General features: G+C 36.6%; 1 protein-coding gene across 2 annotated transcripts in view; it reads left to right on the forward strand.

The window, feature by feature from the left end:
- lmbrd1 (LMBR1 domain containing 1) overlaps nucleotides 1–21,350 on the forward strand; it is a 99,226-nt gene that overhangs the window by 53,416 nt on the left and 24,460 nt on the right. For both annotated transcript variants that reach the window (XR_013819579.1, XM_079855871.1), the window contains exons 10-14: nucleotides 4,411–4,475; nucleotides 4,828–4,930; nucleotides 12,140–12,244; nucleotides 15,889–16,038; nucleotides 18,381–18,462. Coding sequence is in view for 1 of the 2 variants with exons in the window: in XM_079855871.1 (XP_079711997.1) it covers nucleotides 4,411–4,475; nucleotides 4,828–4,930; nucleotides 12,140–12,244; nucleotides 15,889–16,038; nucleotides 18,381–18,462 (505 nt within the window). In the remaining variant the exon portion in view is untranslated. The remainder of the gene's footprint in view (nucleotides 1–4,410; nucleotides 4,476–4,827; nucleotides 4,931–12,139; nucleotides 12,245–15,888; nucleotides 16,039–18,380; nucleotides 18,463–21,350) is intronic.

Raw genomic sequence — 21,350 nt, forward strand, 5'->3', positions numbered from 1 at the left:
GCGGTTGTAGATTTTGATTTTAGATAAATTCAGCTGTCAGCACAGACTAATAGATCGCACACACACGTGCGCATACACCAACACATGAACGCACACTTCTATTACCCTCTAATGTGGACCCGGCAGATGTGATTGATTCCATTAAGACAGCAGGTTAATTGACCTAAATTCTGCATCAGATTGATTGATTAACTTTGATTGATTTTAATGATTGTGTTTACCGTTTCATCTTCAGTGGAAATTGGTTTGGAAAATTGAAAGTGTTGTATTGGAGGTGCTTGGGTATTTTAATGAGCCCAGAGAGGAGGAAAACACAACACTTACCATGCAAATTGCATGTATTTCCTCCCTTTGCGACAACTAATAAACACATTGAATCTATATTGCATACTTTACATATAGTCGTCATGGCGGTTCACTTGTAACCATAGAGCTGTAGTAGATGTACACGCTTTTTCACACATGTCAAGAGGTTTGCACATTAGAACCCAGCAGACCACGGTTTGATGGCAGTGGCAGGTGGTCACGAGCCCAATTATAAAATAAAATAAACCTGTTTGTGAAGCCTGAGTGAGTGTGATACCTACAGAGGCTTTCATTATCATTCAAAGGATATAAAAAAATCTCTCCCATAATGCACTTTCAGACTGATAAAGCAGCCCTTGGCGAAGTTAAGAGCAAGGACGATTATGAATCGGGCCAATGTGACCAGGGGCATCTGACTGCCAGGGGCCTTGAGCGGTTCACTATGGCCCAACACGCAGAAACGATCCACTGAAGAACAGAGCTTGAATGAGCGCACAGTGTAAAATAAACAAAGAAATGAGAAACGCTAACCGTGCTCATCCTGAACACTTTATTATAGCTGTTCTTTTACATATTAAATGGTTTTTTTGTGTGTATAATTCACACATTGTATCTTTATATCTCATATTTGTGATATTGTTTCTGTTTTTTTGGACATTGCTTCTGAGTAGATGCTTGTGGAAACCTCTTCGACAGTCCACCAGACCTCTCTAAGGGGAACAAGAACATAGGGAACGTTTCAAACAGGTTGACATGTAACCTTATGTAGGTACCGTCCTAAAGGGACTTAAAACAGGCACACATGACTTTAGGTAGCTGTGTTTATGCTGGGGATTGAAGTCTGTGGTTTTGTTGTGTAGCTAAAGGCATGCTGAATAATGAATTGAGTGATGCTGTAACTTTTGTTGTTATTAATGTACTCCTGTAAAGTTAAGGCTCTGGCTGTCACGGTTATTACGGCTATAACTGCAAGCGTTTATTATTGGTATTACAGCAACAGCTTGAGACATAAATTCCTAATATACTCTTAGAATAGCTCCAGCTGTGTTTTTAACCACAAAGCGTAATTCCAGCATCACTAATAACTCGCAGTCATTGGTTTGAATTAGTTATAGATTATGTCTCGGAGGCAGATTCAAGCTCATTTACAAATCTATCTTCTCGTTACAGTTCACAATCTGTCATATTGTTCTTGAGGGAAATCTGTATCCAATGCGAATGTCGCTTGCTTTAGTGGTTATTTGTAAGTAGTCAGAGTCGGTATTCGCATTGTTAGACAGACAGACAGACAGATAGATGTGTATAATCGATAGATAGATTGGTAGAACTTCTGTTTATATCTCTATATGGTATTTTCCATTTGTTCTGAATTTGTTTGTGTTCTTTTTTTTTTTTTCTTCATTTTGAGAGTGATTACTGTACACGTCAGGGTTTTGTTTACTCCTTCAAGTCAAGTCAAACAGACGTGAGCTCCGGGAGGCCAGTCAAAGGCAGCCGTTCAGTCTGGCATATTGGTTTTGTGAGTGTTTGTGTCTCCATCTTTGTTCATTTACTCTTTCCTCTGCAGTTCAGTCTGTTCCTTATTTAGAGAGTTCGTGACCATGTTGTCCATATTACTCTTGGCGTCTGTGTCAGGCTGAGGTGGGCCGCACCATATGGCCATGTGTAAAAAGTGACAACCTCTGGGTTAGATTTCAGTCCTCTGCATAAACTTTTGCTGCTGAAGTGTATTTGTGTATACTTTCTAGTGTGTTTGTAAATCAGTGTTGAGGAGTAGTGAAGTAATGTTGGGAAATCAGATTTCATTTTAGCTTTAGACTACATTTCTGTAAACCACTTCAAAAGAATCAATTCACTGATTTATTTAAAGGCATAGTTCACCCTAAAATGAAAATTCTGTCATTATTTACTCGATCTTATGTCGCACCAAACCTGCATTACTGTCTGTCTTCAGAATTTGTGAAGAATATCCAGGCAAATCTTCAGTATTAATAAAGAAAATGAGTACTGAGGCTGTCAAGATCCACAATGACAGAAAAAAATCCTGTCCATGTGTCTCTGTATTCTAAGCTGTACAATAGCTTTGTGTGAACAACTATCTTACACTCACCTAAAGGATTATTAGGAACACCATACTAATACTGTGTTTGACCCCCTTTCGCCCTTCAGAACTGCCTTAATTCTACGTGGCATTGATTCAACAAGGTGCTGAAAGCATTCTTTAGAAATGTTGGCCCATATTGATAGGATAGCATCTTGCAGTTGATGGAGATTTGTGGGATGCACATCCAGGGCACGAAGCTCCATTCCACCACATCCCAAAGATGCTCTATTGGGTTGAGATCTGGTGACTGTGGGGGCCATTTTAGTACAGTGAACTCATTGTCATGTTCAAGAAACCAATTTGAAATGATTCGAGCTTTGTGACATGGTGCATTATCCTGCTGGAAGTAGCCATCAGAGGATGGGTACATGGTGGTCATAAAGGGATGGACATGGTCAGAAACAATGCTCAGGTAGGCCGTGGCATTTAAACGATGCCCAATTGGCACTAAGGGGCCTAAAGTGTGCCAAGAAAACATCCCCCACACCATTACACCACCACCACCAGCCTGCACAGTGGTAACAAGGCATGATGGATCCACGTTCTCATTCTGTTTATGCCAAATTCTGACTCTACCATCTGAATGTCTCAACAGAAATCGAGACTCATCAGACCAGGCAACATTTTTCCAGTCTTCAACTGTCCAATTTTGGTGAGCTCGTGCAAATTGTAGCCTCTTTTTCCTATTTGTAGTGGAGATGAGTGGTACCCGGTGGGGTCTTCTGCTGTTGTAGCCCATCCGCCTCAAGGTTGTGCGTATTGTGGCTTCACAAATGCTTTGCTGCATGCCTCGGTTGTAACAAGTGGTTATTTCAGTCAAAGTTGCTCTTCTATCAGCTTGAATCAGTCGGCCCATTCTCCTCTGACCTCTAGCATCAACAAGGCATTTTCGCCCACAGGACTGCCGCATACTGGATGTTTTTCCCTTTTCACACCATTCTTTGTAAACCCTAGAAATGGTTGTGCGTGAAAATCCCAGTAACTGAGCAGATTGTGAAATACTCAGACCGGCCCGTCTGGCACCAACAACCATGCCACGCTCAAAATTGCTTAAATCACCTTTCTTTCCCATTCTGACATTCAGTTTGGAGTTCAGGAGATTGTCTTGACCAGCACCACACCCCTAAATGCATTGAAGCAACTGCCATGTGATTGGTTGATTAGATAATTGCATTAATGAGAAATTGAACAGGTGTTCCTAATAATCCTTTAGGTGAGTGTATATCTTTGTATGGCAGCAAAACACAAGGAATGCAGTGGTCATTTTTCCCATTCATTACAGTACATTCTTTATTATTCCGAGTGGAGAACGAAAATGGTCATATGGATTTGGAATGTATAAGGAACTAAAGTCATATATTATATATAATATATGTAAAAAATCATATATAAAGTCATATATGTCTATATTTAGTTGAATATGTATATTTATAATATGTGTATGTTTTTGTCAATTATTTTCAATTAATTTAATTACTGTGTAAATCTGTTATCTGTGTTGACAACAAATGCTGTCATCAAACACGAGATCTTATATATTGCATTTTTTTTTGTTCTGATATTTTAAATAAATGTAAGAAATCTGTTAGTTTTATAATTAAAGCAATTGATCAAAAGTGGCAGTATTTTTTTTTTACATTGCTATAAAAGATTTCCATTTCAAATGCTGTTCTTTTGAACTTTCTATTTATCATGGAATCCTAAAAAAAAAAATGTTTTCACTATTTCTTTGCACCAAATCAGCTTATTTGAAACATTTTTTAAGGATCATGTGACACCGAAGACCGGAGTAATGATGCCATCACAGGAATAAATTACATTTTAAAATATATTAACATAGAAAGAGTTATTTTGAATAGTAATAATATTTCACGATAATATGTTTGTTTTTTTCATGTATTTTTGATCAAATGCAGTCTTTTTTCGGGATAGTTTGTAAAGTTACTAAACTTTTAAATTATCTTGTCGAAACAATGTTGTCTCTTTTTATGTCTTGTCAGATCTTGCTCGGGGTCTTCTTCATCCTGGTGGCCCTTTTGTTCTTCGTGACCTTGTTTATTTCCAAGTATGTTCCATCAACCTGCACGAAATGTCACACTGATTGAAACTGAAACTCTTTCTTACAGTACATACACACATTCACATGTTACCAGCAAATGACTCGCCTTGTTGAAAAGCTCTTGAAGAATGCCGTCCCCTTAGAGCACAGTGCAATTGAGGGACATGTTGATTCAATGCTGGAGTGACTATAAATCTGTTGTTATTTTACACACATATTCATCAACACCTGCAGCACTCTAAATTAGCTCACACTTACAATAATTTACTGTAGCAGACCATGGAGAACTGTGGTTAATGATGTTTCTAATTCAGTCTCTTATGTGATGATGTTGTTTAATGTGTTTGTCTTGTTGCAGTCTGGATAAAGCTTTACATTCAGCTGGAATCAGCACTGGATTTATCATCTTTGGGACCAACTTAACCAACCCTCTTAATGAGCTACTGCTGGCGCTGCAACCGGTGAGCAGCATCCTCTCTTTCTTTTGTCTCAGAATCACATTTGTGTCCTCATGCGCTAATGGCAAGTTGTGTGCGACTAGAGTTGTGTAATGGCTCGGGAGGAGAAGGTGCCAGAAATGGAATGCATTGTTCGCTTTGGTTTTACTACGACACTTAGAAGTAGCAGCCGTAGATGTGTCGCAAGAGATGTGAAGAATGCGATCTGCTCAGCGTAGGCAGTTTCTTCCGAGACCAGAAGCAGTGAGAAATGCATGATTCTCTAATTGGCAAGTGCACACTGTCATTCAAAAGTTTGGACACACCTACTCATTCCTTATTATTGCTAATTCCTTCATTTTCCAATTGTATTAAAGTCATTAAATCTATAACATAGCATAAATTGAAAGTATGAATATTATGTATATTTTGAATAAACTTCATGAGGGGCATCCCGATTAGGTTTTTTTTTTATTATTATTTTTTTTTTAAAGATTTACATGAGTGCTAGACCCTATGTTTTAAAATTGCTATAAATAATTATAGTCTCTGCATAAGAATTCTCTTATGCAGTGTTGGGGAAAGTTACTTTTAAAGTCGCCCTATGGTGAAAATCAAGATTTTAATGTTGTTTATATGTCTATGTGGTGTTTTAATATGCTTTAAGACAAACCATGTGCAAATTCATAAGTCAACACCATTGCTGAGTATTTTCTCCTTAAAACTGCAGTGAACCGAAGACAATCTCAAAAACTCGGTTTGAAATCGCTGGTGTTTCTGACGTCACAAACTACCTTGTAACCAATCAGGTCAACGTGTGATCGTCAACAAGTGGATCTCTGAGTGGAGGCGGGGTTAATTTGCATATTCATAGAACCGCGTATACTAAAGTGTTTAGAGTTACATTCCAGCTAGTGGTGTACGATATATCGGCCGCCGATATAATATCGGCCGATATGGTCATTTTTTTACACATCGGTATCGTTCCGATGTCAAAATAGGGCCGATGTGAACAGGCCGATAGTCATTCCTTGTGTATTTGATGTGTGAAGTTGAAGATGAAGTTGGCGATGCTGACTCGCGATCTTCGCAGTAGTGAACGCGCCTGAGAGAAATGCACATTTCATACGGATGACATAAGCAGAGAACAGTCTGTTTTCTTTCGTTTTGAATTGTTCTGTTTAAAAGTACAAATTTCAAGCTTTCTATATATGTCTCAGGTCTGTGAGGCAAGTAGGCTACCTTATATGCTGAGTTTCGGTTCATTTATGAGACAAGCTCCAGGTTCACGCGCCGGCGCCTCCATGTCATGATTAAATATTTTCTATTTACTTCTTATTTTTTAAATCCAGGCAATTGGTTGATGAAACATTGATCAAAAAATTAAGATACAATTAATACAAAACAAAGTTAAATTTAAAGACAGGCTTTGTGCTTTCTGTTTGAGGTCTCTGTGAAAGTTTTAAATAGTGATCGACCGATATTGATTTTTTATAACCGATACCGATACTGATTATTTGCATGTTTATGTGCCCGATTACCGATACGCAGAACCGATATTTATATAACAGAACCTGTTATACTTCTGTTTTTGACACAATTATTACAACACAAATAAACTGAACAAACCATTTTATTTATAACAATCACTCCCTCCTTGCATAAAAAAACTTTATATTTATACACAAATAAATAGAGGGGTCTGAGTCCAAAAAATAAAGTGCACTGTTTCTAAGTGTCTTTGTTTAAAAATAAAAGCTTTGATGAGGTAAAACATAAAGCACAAAAATTATTCTAACATATATTCAAAGATAGTTGAGTGATGTATTTTTAAGTGGTTCCACATGTTGGAGGTATTTTTCGTATTGTATTTTGTATTGAAATGTAATTCATTTTAAACAGTTTTAGAAGGTTTATGTGCTGTTTAATAGGTTTAAAGAGTGAGGAATAATTCACTGGGTAATATTAATTCACTGTAATATTAGCTGGAAAATAACATTGTCAGGAAAGTAACAAACAAAACAGCATATTTGCATTTTCCAACTAGTATGTTATTAATTATTAATAATGTTTTTGTCGGTCTAGATCATGAAATCCTTTCTGACAAAGTGCTTTTTATCTATGCATTTACACAGAACTGTTATAACTTTTTATAACATTTATAAAAACTACACTATAACTTAGGCTACTCAACCGCGATCGCACGTGGAGATAATAAATAATTAATTTCCACAGAGCGGTATTTATTTAGATTTGTATTAGCGAAATAATGGTTATGTAGTAAATGATAATATAATTATTTGTGTTTAAATGAGATAATCTTGTCAAAAGTTTCATTCAGTGGCCGTACTTGAGCATTCCTGTCATCAACCCAGTGAGTGCTCAGTATGAACGAACTTTTTTTTCCGAGACTAATGGTGATCAAATACAACAGATAGAGAATTAAATTCAGCGCTTTTATTTTCAACATGCACTCATTCATGTCTGTTTTATTTAATTCATGTAAAGTCTTTATTGGGGCAGGACATGATGGATTACGCTACGTGACTCCATGAGTTCGTCACAATTTTTTAGAGCCAAGCTGCATAACTAAACTATATCAGGCATTTGTCTCAAATCTCATTTCTGCATGTCTGTAATGTTAAATAAAGTTGAATAATTAAAGCAAAGCAAGCATATGCTTTACCTGTGCACAGAGTTGTTGTTGACTGATCTCCTCAGACACGGACTGCAATAGCGGAATTCTCAAAGCGGCCACAAGATGGCGCCGTTTATCGGCGAATCCGATATTACAAAACCGATACCCGATTATGGGAAAATGCTTAAATATCGGGAAAAATATCGGTAAACCGATACATCGGTCGATCACTAGTATTAAAGCAGTTTTGCTGCTTTCAGAGTGCTCACGTCCATAACGGAGAACTGTCCCGTCTGTAACATTGTTTTTTTTTTGTGAAATAAATTTCTAAATAAATGCGACTTATAGTCCAGTGCGACTTATGTTTTTTTTCCTCTTCATGACGCATTTTTTGACTGATCGTTTTTTGACTCTTAGATATTCGAATACATTGCTTGATATTTGATACCCGTTCGAATTAGATTTTTCCCAAAAGTGACAGCACGTGTGATTTGTGGATTACCGATAAGCGCGAGTCTGGAGAAACAGGCGTTTATTTATTCATTCTCAGTGTTGAGAAACGTAGCCTTCATGTGTTACGTTATTGTGTTAATAATAACTAAAGTACCTAAGTATGTTACGTATTTATTTTGTATGAAAACTAGCGCGTTCGTTACTTATAGATTAAAAAGTACCGTTGTATCAGTGCTGCGCTCTCTCTCTCTCACAAACACGGACGCGTGCGCGCGCACAGAGAAAGAGAAGATAATTGTAAAATGAAAATTGACGGGCTAAGTTTAAATTTTGTTCTTGCTTGTTGTTTTTTTTCTGTCAAAATGTCAGAAAGCATTTTGTATTATCCATCCGTGTTTTTAAAATGACGGACGTTTTACTCTTAACACAGCTCTCATTATATGTCGGATTCGTCTAACTTATTCTTGATATTATTTTTAGAATAAGTGATTCGTTATGCTATTATTGGACTCCTGTCTATTTATTGTCAACTGTTTTCTATAAATATGTTTGTATTGGCTAACATTTATTCAGCTAATGCGTGTCCTGTTTAAAATGTGCAGTGTTCAAACGCAAAGACAGCACGTCACAAATAGAAGCCAAATATCATATTTGGATATTGGAATAATAAATTAAGTAGCCTATCTTAATTGTACACAATGTTCCTATGTTTAAAAAAAAATAAAAAATGTATACTGTTTTCTAGGGGTTTCTTAATTTTAGACAAGTTGACCAGCACACATTATATGCAATGCAATATAATGCATGTGTGTTGTCGTGCATTATATTATAAAAATATGTGTTTTGGAAAATAGCTCTTTATTTCATTATCATAAAAATATGTTTTCTATACAGAGATATCGACATCGGTAAATATCGGTATCGGCCATAACAGCAATATTAATATCGGTTATCGGTATCGGCCACAATTTTCACATCGGTGCATCACTAATTCCAGCTATTTTAAAGCTGCAGTCGGCAAGATTTTTTTGATCATATTCACTGAAACCGACACTGTGCTCCGACAGAACCACATAAATCAGCTGGTTTTAGAAAAAAAAACCCTCGCTAGAGCCAAAAATCCACCACTCCCGGTTCTTCTGGTACAATCAGCGCAGGGCTGTGTGAGATCTGACTGTCAATCACAGTTTGTGCACACGCCACAGATCCCCCCTCCACCCTTGCGAATGTTACAATATCAGCCTACCTCTGAGTACTCCATGGTGTTGATCGATTACTTCACAGGAAATCTGGTGCACACGCACTGACAAGCACAAACTCGATGGGAGGGTGCTCGGTGGTTGTGGGGGAGGGGCATGAGAGGTGTAAACATTCAACATTTTGGCTAAATCCCCTCAATCTGCCATACAGTCATTCTGGTGATCAAAGATGAGTTTTAAGGGATACATTTATTGACTACAGGGGGACTTTAAAAGTAATGCTTTACAATATTGCGTTACTCCATAAAAAGTAACTAATTGCATTACTTAATTACTTTTTATGGGAAGTAATGCTTTACTTTTGCATTACTGGGGTGGGATGGGCTGGGCTTGCTCGTTTGTTTTTTAATAACAAAAAAGTTCTATTTTTTGACAAATTTAAAGGCCCTTTCACACCAAAAGTTAAATGAATAAGCTTTAGGCTGAAGGAAATGCAAATTCACACCTGTACAATAGAGGGAGCAGAAGAAAAGGACACAGGAGAAGAAAGTTTAACACTCTTACTTAAGAAATAAAATGAGATTAAATACATAAACTATATTTGTATTATTTAACATATTTAATTATTGCAGGTTTGTGTAATATTCTGAGTGTGTATTTCACTTTTTTAATTCATTTTAAGGGATATTGAATATGTTTTGTGCAAGTGAGATGAGTAAATGCCTGCTAACATTTAGTCTAGAATTATAATAACCATCATGTTTACACAGCACACACAACGCCTCTGCACCTTTACTCTCAATTTATCTCAACATGGGGACAGGAGAGCTGTCTGTCAGTAAATGGAAACACAAAATAACTTGTGTTACTTATTTGAAAAAGAAACTCCAATATTTTGCTGTAAATTTAAAAGTAATGTGTTACTTTTCTAGTAACTTGAAAAAGCAATTTGATTACGTAACTCATGTTACTTATAATGTGTGCAACACGTTCACCACCAGGGCTGCAAGTATTTGAAGAAAATAGAATAAAAACAGTAACATTGTGAAATAATATTTGAACAAAAATACAGTAAAAACAGTAATATCATAAAATACATTTTAAAATGTTATGTTATTCTTGTGATGACAAAGCTTAATTTTCATCATCATTACTCCAGTTTTCAAGTGCTAATTTGGTGAACAAGATACATTTCTTATTATTAAAGTTGAAAACAGTGGTGCTGCTTATTTCTGTGGAAATCGTGATGAATATTTATTTCCGGATTCTTATATCCTATTCTTATATCTTATGTCAAAAGAAAAGCATTAATTTGAAATCGAAATCTTTTGTAACTTGTATGTGTGTGTATATGTATGTTAGGCCTTAAATAATTATAGAAATTGTTGGAGTACTATAAATGTTAAATTGACTGCCTTCTAACAGTGTTAGACAGTGTGTATCAATAAAATATTGATAAGCTGATAAAACACTATTTATTAATAAATGTAAAATATTTATAAAAGTTAAATAATAAATGTTTAGCATTAATTAAAATAATTCTTTATTTTTATAATTAAAATAATATAAATTTTAGTGAAATATAATCAATAAAAATAGTAATTTTTCATTACAAACCCAAATCCAATGTGAACTATTGGACAAGGTTTGGGTAGCAGAATATTGAGCTTTTATTAATTAGTATTGACTAGATTTGAATGATATATTGATTTGAATGGACAGTGAAATTTCAAAGCAAGTGCAGCATAATTTTTCGATTTTTTTTTTCGCTCACTATCTCTAAGTTTTGATATGCATTTCACTGGATCTGACTAAACATTCACCTCGATCAGATTTTAAAAACATTTATATTCATAATGCTTGACAGTTGTGGTTTCGTCTAGTTTTTATCTAGTCAAAGCAGAAACCAGGAAATGTGTTGCCACTGAGCCACAATACCACAATCTGCAATTACAACAATGTACATATCTCAAAATGAAATATAAGAATCGAAACAGTTTGGCGCTTGGTCTGTGGCTGCTTGCCTCATAAAAAGATGTGATGACCTCTGAATTAAGTGCTATTATGAATTGGAAATAAGTATGCTTTTCATCATTTAGTGCTTTTGGATGAGATTCCAAATCCTTCAATCTTCTTCAAGTAGTGCAATGATCAGTTTCCATGTGGTTGAATAAAATATGATCGCTTGTTTCATTCGCTACTTAAGATGGCTTGATTAAACCAAATTGTTCAGGAATCCAGACCATTGATTTCAGCAATTAGGCCTTGTGAAAAGGGAAAAAGAAAAGTAATTTGCAAAGAGATAAGACATGCAGGCCAGATAATTATTGCTCATGCTTCCAGAAACATTTCTAATTTGTGCTTTGTGATGTCACCGACCATATTCCATCCTCGATATGAGGGCAAAAGGTAAGGTCAGTGCGTGTTTTGCTCATTTAAAAAAAAAAGCATTTCAGCTCCAGTGGAGTTATGGAGGACAAGCTGCCAACAGAAGAGGCATTGTCATTTGTACGAGCCAGCAGCTCTTCCAGGAAAAAGAGGACCATTTTTAGCTTGACTTTCAAACAGTTCTGCCATGTACTTCCTGTGGCTCTTTTGAGATGAAATGCATTGAAAATAGTCGGAATTGCTGAAAGATCACCTCAGAGTTGTGAAGCGATCCGTCTCTCGCACAGGAGTGGCAGTATTTTAGGCCACCACTGAGAATGTGAGTGTATATATATCCTTTGTGCCTCCAGCATTGTGATGTTTGTGAAACATGCATCACTTACTCTAAAAACCATTCTGGCACACAAAGAAAAGGCACTGAAAGCGGACAACACTTCTGGCCATCTTCATTGTCAAGTTAATAGTTATTTTAGTTGATACTAAAGCCTGACAGTAAGTGTTTGTTGTGTGTGTGGAGTTGTGGAGTTGCCGTTGATGTTTCTCTTCCTTCTTCAGGTTTTCCCACTGGACTATGTTCTCATCACCACCATCACCATGTACTTTGTCTTCACCTCCATGGCCGGGATCCGTAACATGGGGATCTGGTTCTTCTGGATACGGGTGAGACACAACGTCGTTTCTTTTTCATCCTCATTTACCTTCTTTATTACAGGTTATTGGTTACCTGGGTTATTGTATTGAGTTTTAGTGGTTAAATTTAGCCTTTTAGTTTGTATAGGCCAAAGGTAGTTTAAAGGTATGTGAGTAAGGCAGGTTTTTGTTATCGATTCATATAATATAACAACAATAACTATTGTATATGTTAGGCCTGATTTATGTGTGTGTGTGTGTGTGTGTGTGTGTGTGTGTGTGTGTGTGTGTGTGTGTGTGTGTGTGTGTGTGTGTATATATGTATATGTTACCGGCAAAGTGTGAAATCCCGGTATTGTATAGAATGCCTAGGCAATGTATAGAATGCCTGATGGTTTTTGGCAAACTGTGAAATGTAAGTTTTTTTGTGAAAATGTTACACACTTTTCCTAGGCATTCTATACAATTCCTAGGCATTATACAGAATGACCAGTACCATTTAGACAAAGTCTTAAAAGGGCACAAGATGAGAAGCCTTTATTAATTAATACGCATTTGAAACTGAAAGAACAAAACTACTAAATAAAGCACAGGATATTCTTACCGGAACACAATGAAAGCAGAACTGAGATCAAAGTACTTGTTACACTAAGAAAGGCCGGAGTAACACGTGGAATTGTACTCACTTTTCTTCTTCACACAAAAACACCTTATCTTACACCTTACATCTTACACCTTGTACATGAACAGAATATTGTTACCGGTAAAACACAAAGCAGAACTGGCATGACCTACTTGTTGCAGCAGGGAAGGCTAGAGTGACATTTTGAATTGCACTTAATTTTCTTTTTCACACAAAGGCACCTCATATATTGGCATTTCGTCTTGCACATACACCTGGCGAATCCTTGGCCGCTTCCTGTGGACTGAGAAGTAGCTGCAGATCGGAGAGGTATTTCGTGGTCAGGAACGTCTTCAATTCTCATTAAGTTCTTTGGACATACGATGAATTGTGATCTGGCGTAGAGTTGCTTCAAGATTCCTTGTGCAGTTCCAAGTTGGTAAAAGCCATCTTCCGTCACGTTCATAACAACTGCCAAGAGATTGCGTGAGTCACCCCGCCCTTTGTCGACGTCGGGAATCGGAACTCGCACAGTGGCACCCAAAGGCACAGGAGGAAATTTTTTGTCAGAATTCATTTTCATTTTTTTGGCCTGAATCTCAAGGTTCGATTTTGATTCCATTTTACTTTGGATAGCTTTCTCAATATTGAAGCAAACATTGCACAAAATGCTAACCCCTTAACCTTCTACTTCGTCGCCGTCATCGTCTTTAGGAGAATGTCCACAGATGGCATGAACGTTTCAGCCACACTTTCGACATGTATGAGCACCGCTGGTTTCTTTTAAGCAGACACAACAGATAGCGGAAGAAGAAGGATTTTCGGTAACCACGGAAATGGAAGGCTCTTCGATAACCATGGCTTCATCACTGTTTTGGTTTCCTCCATCATGGATTGCATTCTCATATATGTCTTCTGCAGGGAGCTGTGCCTCTTGCATTGATTCATCTCGTCTTTCTTCCTGCTGTTGTGTTGTTTGTACGCTCTCTATTATTTCTTCGAGCTCTTCCTCAGTCTCTACGTCTTGTAAAACGCCGTCAGGCAGGGACGACGTCGAGAGACCTACTCTAGCTTTGCAGCCGAACAGAGCTTCGTATGGTGACCTCTTAATCCCAGAATGAAAAGCTCTGTTCTTCATAAGTTGGACGAACCGCAATCCCTCACTCCAGCAGCTAATTTTTTCATCTTGCATCCAAGCACACAGCATATTTTCAATGTCCTGATTAGCTCTTTCGACGCTCCCCTGACTTTGTGAGTGGCACGGCTTACCATGGACGATCTTCAGGGTGGGCCAATACTCCTTTAGGCTGCTTACCACATTGTTTGCAAATTCCCTGCCGTTATCGGACTGTAGAATCGTTGGAGCACCAAGCAACGTAAATATTTCGACGAGCTTGTAGGCTACTTCTTCCGCTCTCTTTGATTTCAGAGCACTGAGAACTACAAACTTAGTGAGATGATCTTGGTACACCATTATAAACTTGTACTCTCTGTCAGGATGGGACTGAAAATCGATGAGATCGACCTGACAACGGGAGTTGAATTCAGAAAAAACCATTGGCTTGACCACAACACCTTTTTTAACACCTTTTTGCTTCTTCTGGCAAGGCTCACAAAGGTGAAAGTACAGCTCAATATCACGACGGGTAATGTTCTTATACTTGGGTGAAAGTTCTTTCAACATCCTGTCCCGTCCTCCATGACCAATAGCCAAATGGGCCTTATGGAGTACGTCAAATAACTCTGAGTCCGCGACGTAAAACTGAATAGCACTTGTACCTTCTTTAACAGGAACTTAGTCTTATTCTCGACCATCATTACGTCATAGTGTTTCAACAGCCAATAGTCCCGTGGTTCCTTCTTAATGGTCGTCTTAGCCTTTTTCACATCGTCCACTAACTTTTGGTAACTGGTTTCGGTTAGGGAAACACAGTTTTTAGCAGCATTGGCTCTTACTTGAGATAATTCATCGCAGAACCGTCGTTGCATGTCAGCATGGCGTGATTCCTGTCTTGGCACTACACTCCCTTCCGACATGGTGATACAAGAACCAGGGGAAAGGATGACGGGAGAGCATCTGTGGAACCTCAGCCGGATGCAAACGCCACCGCAAACAGTAAACAACGGGATAAAAATGGCGGTATTAGAAGTATTATATACTTTGCCGGCAGACAATCCGGCATTCTATAGAATGCCTTGGCAATGTATAAAATATCAATCATTTCACACTTTGACGTTCGATTTCGGGCATTCTATACATTACCTAGGCATTCTATAGAATACCGCATTACACACTTTGCCGGTTATATATATGTATATAAAGCTAAGGCTATATAAAAATCATAATGTTCTTAATAAGTTAAATAATACATATTTAACTTTAATTAAAAAATGTTATATAATATATCAGCAATAAATATGGTATATTTAAGGCCTTATATATAATTATAGATTTTTTTTGGAGTACTATAAATACTATAAATGTGAAATTGAATATGTAACAGTGTTATTTTAGTGTGTAACAATAAAATATAGATATGCTGTTAAAATAATAATTATTAATAAATAAATAAATAGACTCATATGTTGATTTATTAATAAATACATTGATAATATTTTAATAAGTAATACATATTTAACGTTAATACAAAAAATATTAAAACAATTAAATCATTATTTTTCATTACAAATCGAAATCCAATGTGAACTGCTGGGCAAGTGTTGAGGAGCAGACCTCAACAGCTCGCCAAGATTCATGGCTTGGAAAAATTACTTGGAATAATTCTGATCATTCATTTTAGCAACTTTACTTTGTGCCATAACGGCACCTTTTGACCATTTTACTTGGAAAAAAGTTTTCACTTCAGTTTTGATCCTCTATATTTTCAAAGTATCCACTATAGCAGTGAGGATGCTCTACCTCTCCTTGTTTTTGTTGCTCTTATTGCAACATTATTTGTATATATATATATATATATATTGTATATGTACATTTCTGCAGTTCATAGCACTCAGTCATATCAGTAATATAAGGATGTTTCTTTTTGTGCAGCTGTATAAGATCAGGCCTCAGAGAACCCGACCGCAGGCCCTCCTCTTCCTCTGCATGATCCTCCTCCTCATCGTCCTCCACACCAGCTACATGATCTACAGTCTGGCCCCGCAATACGTCATGTACGGCAGTCAGAAATACCTGCTGCAGGTGAGATGTGGGTTTGTTTGTGTAACAGTCAATCCCCTGTGCTGCGCTGCATGCAGATTACAGGATTACAGCTGTCGTATTCTGAGCAAACAGGGCCCACGCCGGTGACATAAGTGTGTAATGATCAACCCTTTACAAAGCAAGTGTCTGAAAGCATTTCAAATCCTTCTCTCCCGATTCTCTTCAAAACCCATTAAATGCCTTCCTGCATCTGTTATTTATTTAATTTTACTTCTTCAAAGGTCCGTACATTTATGTGATGTTAAAAACTGTCTGATATCTTTGACCTGCTCAAGTGAGAACGCTTGCCCTCGTGTTCTTTTCTGCGAATCTATACATTCTAGTCATATGTAACCTAGCAACTTTCAGCATGAAATCTGATCCAAGTGGCAGCTTATTCTGGCCAAGAACCACCCACATTTAGACAGGAAGAGACCTTCAGACCTACACGTGACGCCTCCGTCTACACTTGTGCTAAATGATACCAAACGTTATAGATTATTGTGGGGGGGGGGGGGACTCAACAGAAAGTTTGATAAAGCCAGCCAATCCAGGTGCACATGGCAGTTTCAGTCAGTGCTTGCCATTTTTATTTGCGCTAGGCATCATGTGGTCATTAAACAGACTGTGAACGGCCCATGGGCATCTGAGGCTGAAACTGACAAACTCTTCATCGATCAAATCTGATTTCTATTCACTTCCTGGAAGGGTAGCAGTCATTCTGCATCTATCCAGTGGTGCGTGTTATCCCATTTTATTACTTCCAAAAGTTACGTTGCCTTCACATAAATACAAGCTCAAATAAAGAATAATTTGACAAGCTGTCGGAAGGCTGATGGAGCAAATCGTCTGCGGAGGACTGAGAATAGGAAGAACAGCTCGCGGCAAGATCAAACCTCCCGTTCTACTCGGCAAACATCACAGCATGTGTCGAAATCTGACCAATTACATCTGTCCTTCACACCTCTGAAGCATCAGATGTAAAAATTGAAACATGCATAAACGAATAACCGAGAAATACATGTGCTTTGCAGGGTTTTGTGCAATTCTCAATTGAATTGAGAATGCTTTTTAAATTCCAATTGAATTTCTGAATTGTAACTGAGGGAGCAAACAGAAGTAGATTTTAAATTGAAATGGTAGGAAAAGTGATTTACTGAAGTGCAATGAAAAGAAACTCGTATAACAATGATTTTTAGTAGATTGAAAAAAGTATTGTTTTAATTCATGTTAATGATGTATTATTTAATTTATTTTAAAAAAAAATCAAATGTTTATTATTTTTTTTTATATGTATTATTTTAGTGGTGTTAAATGGTGAAACACTTGAATCTGGAGACAGTATGAATCAGATTTTTGCAAGCATAATTTATTTATCAAATGTATTATTTGACTCATTATTACACTAACCCATATAGTTCATGCATTTACTTTTAAACAAGTGAGGTTTACTCATACGCATAAACAGGAATATATTATCTCTAAGCACATGGAATGTCTAATTTAAAACTGTATTTGTATTTCTGAACACATTCCCATAATGTAATAACCCAAAAAGCTTATGAGTCAGTCTTCCTCTTATAATTAGTATGTGTTGAACGAAATTCTGCAGAATGAGTCAGTCAGAAGTTTGTTTGCTTTGCTTTGTTTTCAGTGTTCTTGTAAGAGAGGGTTCTAGAAATATAAGTGTTGTTTGTACTTTAGTCTGTGTTGTTTTAGCACCAGTTTACTTAATGAATTATGCCAATTGGGTTTGATTATAAATCGTCTCTTTAAAATGACGAAAGTGTGCTCGACAACACTACACGTTTACGTATGTGGCAGGTTAAATTGCTCCTCTCCATCATCTGATGAATTACTACTGCCATCAATGCAAGCATCTTTTTTTTTTTTTTTTTTTAATGAAATAGCTTTTACTGCTTGCTTTCCCTTTAGCGCTAATAGTGCCATTCACATATCATTGTGCCAGGAATATAGAATAGAGTTGTTTTAATAAGGTGCAGTGTAATACGTCTAATTTAAATAGAAAGGAGGCATTGTAAAGATTGATAATGACTTCATTTAAACACTGCAAGGCTATTAAACTGGATTGCAGGGGATTAGTGAATATGATTTTACACTGAAATAATGTGCACATAACTGTCTTGTGAATTTGTCCCAGAATGTAGTAAGTTATCAAGTGAGCATGGAAAAAAAAAGAGACAATTGCTAATGTCTTATTCTCATGTAAAAAAAAAAAAAAAAAAACTCAAGCAAATTTCATATGGTTAACTTGCTTGCAGTTAGAGTCATATTCCATAGATCAGTTTGGTCTTATTGTTTTGGCCTTTTTTTGTTCCCAGACCCCAGTGCCTACAGCAAACTCATCACAAGGCAATCACTCCGCTGCCATCACCAAGATATGCGACGCAGACGCTCCTGAAGGTATTTTTTTATCACCCACAGAGTGACCAACGTCAGTGGATAACGGTTCACCATTCCATATAGGAAGGTTGACGAGAGGTTTAAAGAGAGAGGAACATCATGGAAGCTATCGAATAATAACAGAGGTCGTTTACATATAGAAGTGTTAAATGTACAGTAGCAAAAAGAGCCTGTCAAATTTCTCGGGGAGGGCAGAAAAGGGTCATGCATTTTTTTTCTTTTGACAAGAAACCTTGACTTTAGTAGCAAAAAACCTTGACTAATTTTATAAGTGAACCTCAGGTGAAACATGCAGTGTGTGGCTCCTTTAAAGAGTCTTTGGCTGTAAATCTGTGAACACACTCATTTCTTGGTTCCTTAAGTATTGTTTCCAACTTCCCATTCATCATCTCTGCTATAAAAAAAAGTAAAGATTTCTAAGCCATGTCCTAAATCAACAAACTCTGAGATGAATGGCTACAACATAAACTTTGAATTAAAGCAAAAATAAAAATAATAAAAATTAGTACATTTAAAAAAATACAAAAGAGTACTTATTTTAATTTTAATAAATAACACTTTTATTCAGACTCTTTCTATAATTTTAGTTGTTTATATTTGTTTATATTTCAGAATTTCTATTTCAAATAAAGTTATTTTAATAGTTTTTTTTTTATCTTTCTATTCATCGAAGAATCCTGAAATATTAAAATAATAAATTTTAATATTATAAATCCAAAAATATTAAGCAGCACAACTGTTTTCAACATTGATAATAATAATAATAATAAAAAAGAAATAAAAAAAAACATTTATTGAGCAGCACATCAGCATATTAGAATGATTTCTGAAGGATCATGTGACACTGAAGACTGGAGTAATGATGCTGAAAATTCAGCTTTACCATCACAGGAATAGATTACATTTTAAAATGTATTAATTGTACACAGTTCTTTTAAATTGTAATAAAATTTCACTGTTTTTACTGTATTTTTGATCAAATAAATGCAGCCTTGGTGAGCTGAGAGACTTTCAAAAACATTTTAAAAATCTCACCGCAAACTTTTGAACACGTGTGCAGTTTGTTACATCTTACTATGCAAATGAATCAAAAATAATAGTACAATATAAAACAATAATTGTATAAATACAAAAGCATTATTTTAATTTTTTTGCTAAATAATCATTTGTACGCAAGTACTGTAGCTTGAGAGGCCCGATTACATCGTTCACGGTGCTTCGTGAGATTGGATCTCTTCTGCCACGATTTACGTTTTCATGGTAACAGCAATTGCTGTCTTCAGAATTATGTTGGCAGTTTAGTTCTTCATTGGGAATTTTGCAATTAAACAACTGAAATCACACTTACGGTTTCTACAGAAGCATATATCATCCATTAACAACCTCAGAGCTCATAGTAGGTCTTGTTTGAAAGATTTATATGTTATTGTTGAACATCAGTTTCTCTGTGGAGAATATGAATGGGATTTTTACTTCTGGAACCCAACTGTTGTGCTGTTCTCACCCGTTATATGCAACAGTCTGATATTTACTTGTTCTTTCTGAACTGTTTGTGTTCTCGATTACAGTGAGGTGGCCATGCAAATACAAGCTTGACTATATATCAGTCGCCCTCTGATCCAAACAGTTCTAAATATTTATTTGTATGTCTGTTATGAAGAGATGAGCCGAGTCCTCAGTAAATAGAATGAAATGGATTTTGCAGAGGACAGTTTGCATATAAGAAGCAGCAGCTATTAATGATGATAGATGTGAGATGAAATCGTAAACCAGCTGGAGACAGACTCAGAATCTGAATAGGAGAAAAAAATCGTTTCAGGTGCGACAGACCATTGCGTTTTTGTACTGCTGTATCTGTTTTAACATATCCGAGTGTTTTGTTTTGTGTGCTCAGTCAATGAGGTAAGACAATGTCTTGGTAATACAAAGATATGAAGTTAGATGTCATGCCTGCAGAAAATGACCCTTGCAGCTTTGCTCGGTTTTCATTACGAAAGGGTGAGACGGCAAATAGCACAGTCTGTCAGAGGGAGATCTACATTAATTAAAATGCTGTAAAATTAGTGGCTTAAACCAGCGAAAGTGTTAATTACGATCTATAAGGTTAATTGCCACCATACGTTTGCAGTTAATTGCCGATAGATCTGTGTGTTTTGAGTGTGCAGTGCACAAAGGCAGCATCTAGTTCAATGTATTATAGAGACTGCAGTCAGAGATTGTGTTCTCATGATGGCAGAAGGGGGAAAATGTGATTTAAAAGTACCGGATTTACAGTAAAAGCTTTGATTTAACGTTTTAACAGCAAGATGTCACGTTGTGACTAGTTATTTTAAGCTCTTTAACATCTAGTTAATTTAATACTAGGTTTGTCTCTCAGTGTGTTTTTGACACATTTTATGAGATCAACTTCAAACCCTGGGAAATAGAGCTATAAGTTATTCCTTAATGTCACGGTGGATTCAGATGGGATTGGTGACTGCCATCCAGCCTAAATGTGCAGTCATGATACTGTTTTCCATCCAGCGGAGGGCACTCCGATATTACAATCCAATCTCATTGAAGGATATTGGAATAATAGTGAAATCAAAAATATTAATATGCAATTGGATCAGTGAACCAAGAAGAAGTGGCCAATCTTCCTTAATGTCCTTAAGACGTGTCCCCCATCAGCTGTAACCTTTCCTAAAATACACCTCCCTGTGCTGGGCTATATTCCACCTTCTAATTGCTTCTCACTCTCTTCAAGTCCTCGGATTCTGCCAGAATATCATACTGACAGGCTAAGAATTTCCTGTACTCCCCATTTTTATAGGCTGCTATTAAAAATTCAGGTCATGTTAGACCTGACTTCAGCCGCAAAATGATCGTATTATTAGCTAGCTTTCTGA

The sequence above is a fragment of the Squalius cephalus genome (assembly GCF_949319135.1).
Source record: "Squalius cephalus genome assembly, chromosome: 21".
Taxonomy (NCBI): domain Eukaryota; kingdom Metazoa; phylum Chordata; class Actinopteri; order Cypriniformes; family Leuciscidae; genus Squalius; species Squalius cephalus.